Source organism: Geospiza fortis, unplaced genomic scaffold (assembly GCF_000277835.1).
Source record: "Geospiza fortis unplaced genomic scaffold, GeoFor_1.0 scaffold182, whole genome shotgun sequence".
NCBI lineage: Eukaryota > Metazoa > Chordata > Aves > Passeriformes > Thraupidae > Geospiza > Geospiza fortis.
Window position 1 is genome coordinate 1,151,383 of NW_005054367.1, and position 7,146 is coordinate 1,158,528.

The following is a 7,146-nucleotide window of genomic DNA, read 5'->3' on the forward strand; positions in this document are numbered from 1 at the left end:
TGCAGCTGGGAAGGAGGTTATTTCCCAGCAGCCTGGTATTTCCTTGTGCTCTTTGCTTTTATGTTAGGAACAATGGAGGGACTGGAGGATTAGTGCAAAGTCCATCCCCAGGAGGAGCTGAAAGGTGAAGCTCACAGCCTCAGTGGCTTTCTGGGAATGACCAAGTATCAGCTGCTAAGTCTGAGATGCCAGAAGTGGCCAGGAGGTGAAGGCACAGGTTGTAAGAAGTCACACTAAGCCAGAGGTCTGCTTCTTGTAGGGACTGGGAGTAAATTTCCAGGGTTCAAGGGACAGAGCAACTGGGTCCCAGAAACACTGGTCAGCTTTGTTTCAGACAGGGCAAAATGGTTATTGCTCTTTCAGAGCCTGAGGGATTCCTTGGCTAGGTGAATCCAGGTTTCTGCCTCCTTTGAATTCATTGAATAGGGAATTGAAACCTCTCCTGGGCTGTAGAGCACTTACAGTTTGAGAGGCCATCATTAACATTGAACCATCTCTTCATCCCATGCCCTTACATCCTCACTCACATTAACCTCAGCATCCCAGCCCACGAGCAAAGAACAGAAAACTCCAGTCTGCTGTGGTGTCAGGCAGCTCCTGGTATGGGGATCCCTGGCAGCCATTCGTGGAAAAAGGGGAAAACCTGCCCCACTTGAACCAGTGAAGTTCCCTCTTATCTCCAGCCCTGAGGAGAGGAGCCCAATCTCAGCTCATCCCATCACAATGCCCCATCTCAGGTTTCAAACCATTTCAAGATCCATCCTGAAGATCCTGTAGAATGGACAGGGGATCTTTTCTGGCCAGTGGAGGTGGCTGAAGCACGAGGGCCACTCCAAGTGTTTGTTTTATTGCCAGAGCCATGGGAAGGAGCAGCTTGCTGGAAATGCAGCACCTGAGCAGCAGCTCCTGGCCACAGAGCCTGAGGAGCTGAGCCCAGCCACTCACCCATCTCATCTCAAAGACATTAAGTAAAGCCAAGCCTGCCAGCTTCCCTAATAAGCTGTTCCAATGTTTAATTGCCCACCATGATCAGAAATAGCATCTGATTTCAAGGCCTGCTTTACGTAATTTTAGCTGCCAGGCAACAGCTCTTTCCAAGAAGGCTGAAGTGCTCTCTGTGGTCACCCAGGCGTGTCTGGGCACAGCCCTGGCCTCGGCTTGGGGGCCACACTGAGCTCCTGAACCTGGACCTACAGGACTTGGAGCAGGAGGATGAGCTGAGCTGTGCTTTTTCCTCTTTTTCCCGTCCCCCCCATGCAAATCCTGTTCCTTGCCCTCCCCACCAGGCTCCAGCACATCCAGCATGGCTTGGAGGAAGGTTTAGAGCTCTAAATGTGACAACATGAGAGAGCAGACAAGCCCCATAGCTGGCCCTCCCTGCCCATGATTTTCCTGTGGTATAAAAGCTGCTTTTTCTCCTCTTGGAACAGAGAAATAAAAGACAGCTTGTCCAGGCTGGGTGCTGAGCCTCTGGACAGTCACTGTTCCTGAGCTGGAGCTGATGAGCCACAGGAGGGAACTGCAGTGTTGAGTTTCACTCCTCTGGGCAAAACAAGAGTTAAGCACTGTCCTCTCTGCAAACCAAAAATGGCACCTACTTGGGCCCAGATGCCCAACTCTGATGGAGACAATGAAAGCAATTCAACAGCCCCTGCTTTACCTCATCTAATGCCAGTCCAAGCATTCCCAATAATTAGGCCTTTCAGCCTGGAAAGGCTGGAGCCACAGCTGCTTCCCATTTTCCCAAAGCTGTACCGAGCATTAGTCATTTCACTGGGGCTGGTTTATTGCTGTGACTGCAGCCAGAACCCAGGCCAGCCAAAGCAGCCTGCATTCAGAATGTGCTTCAGGAGCTGGAAATGCTCCCCTGTCCCCTTTCTGAGTCCTGGCTTTTTCCTCCCCACCCAAACAGCCCCAGACTGCCTGGAGCAGTGTCCTGCAGGGTCTGGGTTCCCAGCATGGACCCAGCTGACCCAGGGATGGCTGGCACTGCCAGCCCAGCCATTAATCATTAACCAGCCCTGGGAGCGACCTCGACACTCAATTACTCATGTAGTCCTTCCTGAAGGTGAAGCTCTTCCTCGTGCTGTGCTGCTTGGAGAGGGGATGAGGGCTGGATCTAGCAAGCAGGAGTGCTGCTGTGGTTTTGTGTCGCCCTGATTTTTTTAAGATTTTCTAAGCCTCTCGATGTTTACATTCTTGTAGCAAACTTTCTCACACCCTTCCTGTAAATAACTCATTGTTTCACATTCTTTTATAGAGGAAGAGAAATTTGATGGACTGTTGGTTTGTCCAGTGTCATTGGAGAGGTGGCACTGTCACCCTCCAATCCACTGTCACTTTTAGAAAACTATAAACGTTGGAGTCAGAAAAATAAACTTCCCTTTTCCTTCACCTTGAGAGCAGTGGTGTGTGCACTCGTTTTGTGTCCTATAGTGACAATTCTGGCAGTGCACGAAGGCCAGTGGGTGTAAGGGAGACCCATCCATTTTCACCCACCAGCTTTGCTGCCTGGATTGTGCCAGGAAAAGCTTTGATTTTAGCTCTGGAGGCTCCAGGTGCCCCTGGCTGTAACATCCAGTCAAGGGCCAGCCACTGATGTTCGGTTTCCAGGTTCTCTGCCCTCAGCCAAGAGCAGCATTTGACCTTTGCAATTTCATTTATAGTGCCTTGACCAAGTGGGGATGACCCAGAGAGCAGCTCCAAGCCAGAAGCTGCCTTGGCTATGCAGTGGCCACTCCCAGCCCACATTCAAGGGGTGAACTTTTCTCCTCTTCCCATGCAGAGAGGAAGATTTCCCTGGAAATGGTGGCAATGGGAGAGGCTGGCCCTGGAGGTGGAAATTGGGTAGTTGTATGTTATTAATGTGGGGGCAGAGAGATGAACTAGAGCTGCTTCTCTCCTCCCTTCACAGGTAAATCTGTCTGCCCAAGGAGGCAAATCCATCCCATAACCAGTGATTTCCCCTGGTGAATTCCTGCCCCTGAGGTGGTTGACTCACACTTCTTGCCCATTTGCATTTCACCTAATGCTGAGCAAAACTGGTTTGGCTGAGATAAGGGCTGCCCCAGACACTGCTGTTGAAACCCCACAGTGAATGCCCCAAGACTCTTAACATCCCTTTTTTATTTCTTTTTAAATTCTAAAAGTTTCTGCCCTTCATTATTTCAGCCCAGATGGGAAATTTCACTCCATAAATACCAGATTTCATGTCTGGACAGGAGCTGAATTATGGGATCATCTGATTAAAGCCCCACATTAAATCATTAATGAAATGAGCTGCTTGATTATATAAGTCATATTCCTATTATTTCTAACTTGGCCACTGGCTGAAAGAAGCTGGAAAGTCCAAAGAAAGAGCCAGCCTTGTCTGTGATTCACACTCCCCCAGCTAAAGCTCTTAGGAGGAAGGGAGGGACACAGTTTCTCAGAAAAGTGGGGAGTCAGCACTGATTGTGAGCTTTCAGATGGAGAAAGGATCCCCAGGGGTGAAGGAGATCCAAGATCCTCATTTTCAATCAAGCAGGTTTGGTTGGGGATCTCTGGAGCACTGCTGGCTCTCAGAGGAATCTCAGCATCCTTTGGGTTAATTTTTCCAGGAGAGGGAGGGATGCTAAGAGGAGCAGGGATCCAGCTGTGTCTCACAGCTGGCCAGCTGCTGGTTTTCTGAGCTGTGAGCAGGAGAGCAAGGTGCCTGCTGCCTTCCACAGGGAGAAGTGTCAGCAGGGCTAGAAAACTCCACTGCCCTCAAATATAAATGTCTTTTCTGGCTTTGTTTTCAGGTTCTTTCTTTTTTGATGCTGGAAGGAAAAACCCCTAAATGAATTTAAAAGATAGCTGAGGGAAGGAGGCTTCATTTGGGTTTTTCTTTGATAGGGACCTTCTGAATGTGATATTAAAAGAAAGGAGAGGTTTTTAGCTAAAGATCTGAACTAAGACCATGTTTTTGTATTTAGTTCCTGACAGCCCTGTACTCCAGGGCTGTAGGTGAGTCAGGACACCATTTAGAGCAGTGTCTGTCTCCTCTGTGGACACTGAAATATCTGCCTGGGTCTGGCTTTTAATCTGCGTGGGTGTCAATCACCTTTCCGGGAACTGAAGTGAAAAATGTCTTTTTTTGTCCTTGCTGTTTGTTTTTCTGCCTGGAAGCTCTCTGGAGGACCAGAGAGGGAGCTGAAAGTTGCTGAATGTGTTCCTGAGGCCTCATGGACTCAGTCTCCAGCAGTCCTTGTGTGTTCAGGAAGGAATGAGCCCTTTCTGACTCCTGCTGCTGAGCCCTGCCAGGCCGTGCCTGCTCAGGGAGCAGAGAGGTGCTGGGGCTGTGCTCAGAACACCCCAGGAAACACCTGCACCTCCCTGCTGCCTGAGCCAGGGTTTGGGAGGTCTGGATGGACCAATGTTCCTGCCTGTGGCAGCATTTTTTGTGCTCTTACTTGGTGTTCAACCTCTTCAGGGTGACCAGCACTTGTTGCTCGTAACACGAGCAATAAACACCTTCTGTCAGGGATCACAGCTCTGCTCTTCCCCTCCCTCAGAAGAACACTGAGCTGTGTTTTCTCTGGAGGCTGGGCCTGGATTTGTGAGCAGGACTGGCTCACAGAAAGGCTGGTGTGGGTTGTGGCCCTGCACAAGCACAGCCTGTCCCGTGGCTGCTGCAGAGGAGCCAGCTCCAACAGGATCCAACTCCACGTTTTTATGGACATTGCTTTGGGATTTCATTTGTTACTGGAAGTTGCCCTGTAAACAAGCTGGGTTCTGAAGTTGTTTCTTGGGGGAAAACCTCAGCAGTAGGAACAGGGAGCATAGCTAAGGATAGTCCTTTTTTTCCCCTACAACTGATGGGTATGATAGAGGATGGATGGGAGACCTCCACCCATCAGAGGGAAGAAGACACAAAAACCACCTCAAATATTCTCAGACACCTTTGTGTGGGCAACCTGAAACCTGCTTCTTCCCCATGGAGGCAGCAGAGCTTAGGGAGATGCTGGGATTTGTGTAAAATAGGCATTCTGGTTATTGATTGGATCACTCTGTGTGCCTGGTGCCCTGCCCTGAGATACCTGTCTGAATTTACACCTGAATGTTGGCCTCAAGTAGAAGAGCTTCATTCCTTGGGCTCCCCCAAGGCCAGGAGACCTGACCTGACCTGACCTGACCTGCAGTGACTGGCCCAGGGGGGCACAGGACTCCTGGAGGCCCTCTCGTGTCTCCTCCACGCCTTGTGCCATGGTGGGAACAAACCAGTACTGGTGTCAGGTCCAACAGCCCAATGGATCCTTTCCACCTGCTCAAATCCAGGCAAAATGATCCCCAATGGATCTTTTCCACATCTTCAAATGCAGGCAAAATGATCCCCAGTGGATCCTTTCCGTGTGTTCAAATCCAGGGAAAATAATCCCCAGTGGATCCTTTCCACCTCTTCAAATCCAGGCAAAATGATCCCCAGTGGATCCTTTCCATGTGTTCAAATCCAGGCAAAATAATCCCCAATGGATCCTTTCCATGTGTTCAAATCCAGGCAAAATAATCCTCAATGGATCCTTTCCACCTCTTCAAATCCAGGCAAAATAATCCCCAATGGATCCTTTCCATGTGTTCAAATCCAGGGAAAATAATCCCCCACCCAAACAACACTGTCCTATCGGTGTTTGCTGGGCTGGGGTCCTGCACATTGCTTGGTCCTACATGAGCATGGATAGCCTGGGAATGGGGGTTCATCCCACCTAACTGTTAAAAACAGAGGGACACTTCAAAATGTGGATTTTCTGTATTAAACCTGCTCTGATGGCAAGAGGAACCCAGCACACTCGCTGTTGCATCTAATTATATAATTATTTTGGATTTTCTTCTCCCTTTGCCTTCTAGCTCAGCCTGCAGGATGACAGAAGGTGACACAAACCTCCCAAGCATCGAGAGGAAGCTGGGACTGCAGATATGGGGCATAGAGGTAGGACAAGAGGGATGGCACATGTCCTCTGTCACAGTCATGGCACATCTGTGTCCTCTGCACATCTGTGTGTTTGTGTTTCAGGGAAGATTAATTCTTGCAGTAATCTGTGTGGGAAAAGAGGGTCCTAAAGATAAGATACAGTGGGAAACAGACTGAGTATTTCCCCATGAAGTGTTCCACATGTTATTGTTGTGGTTTCCTGCTCTGTAAAATGGAGATGATAATGTTTACAAAGGAAACAGGAATGTGGTGGGACTGAAGTAATTCCTCCAGCACTGGAGGCTTTTCTCATCCCTTTTTGGAATCAATGCAAGGCTGCTTTAACACACCAGAAATTCCCTGTTTCACCAAGATGGGTTATCCGTAGTCCACACCAGCAGCTGCCATGGGGAAGACACCAATTTTTGCATCAAAGGCATTAATGGAGTCTATTTGTACTTCTTCCTTGCCTTTCCTACTCTGTGTTGCTGCAAGGAGAGATCCTGCAGCTTGTGATTTTGCCTTTTTGCTGGTGGTGGTATCTGATTTTGGATTGCACCCGAGCTGTGCTCAGCTCTGCCTTTTCTGCCCCGGTTCACCCAGAACATTCCCCTGCAATGAGAGTGAGGTGCAGAATCCCCTCAGGGGAGCAGAGGGAAGAGGCTCCAACATCTCCAGGTGATATTCAGCAGGTCACAACCACGTTCCAAATATCGCAGGGCCTTCCTCTTTCCATTTCTCTGCAAAGCGCTGCGCTGAGCTGCTTCCAGAGGATCTGTAATTAGAGCTGTGTGGGTGCACAGGGGTCAGGCTGCTATGCTGGGAGACAAGTCAGGCCAGCAGAAGAATGCATGGCTCTAATTTCAGGGAGCCTCAGAGCCAGGTCCAGCCCAGGAGCTGCGTGGGGACTGCTGGGTGGCACAGCCAGGCACCTGTGCTGGGCAGGCATGGCTAATTATGCATGGTTAATTAAGCACTTGTGCCAGAGGAAATCTGCAATTAGGGTCTGGAGGGCTGAGGGACCATCAGTGTCCTCAGCTCTGTTTTTTCTCAGCTGGTTTTCCTGAGCCCCTAGCAGAGGGGTTATCCTCACAAAGTGCTGAAAATTATCCTTGAACTCATGGGCACTGAGCAATGAACTGTGCCCAAAACTAAACCTAGGATGAGATGTGCTCACTCTCCTGGGAGATTCCCAGCAAATAAAAAAATTGTAGGGA

At 49.5% G+C, this 7,146-nt stretch overlaps 1 protein-coding gene across 1 annotated transcript in view; it reads left to right on the forward strand.

The window, feature by feature from the left end:
* VILL (villin like) overlaps nucleotides 1–7,146 on the forward strand; it is a 39,469-nt gene that overhangs the window by 5,539 nt on the left and 26,784 nt on the right. The window contains exon 2 of the mRNA XM_005424332.3: nucleotides 5,866–5,947. Coding sequence (XP_005424389.1) covers nucleotides 5,879–5,947 — 69 coding nt within the window. The 5' untranslated portion in view covers nucleotides 5,866–5,878. The remainder of the gene's footprint in view (nucleotides 1–5,865; nucleotides 5,948–7,146) is intronic.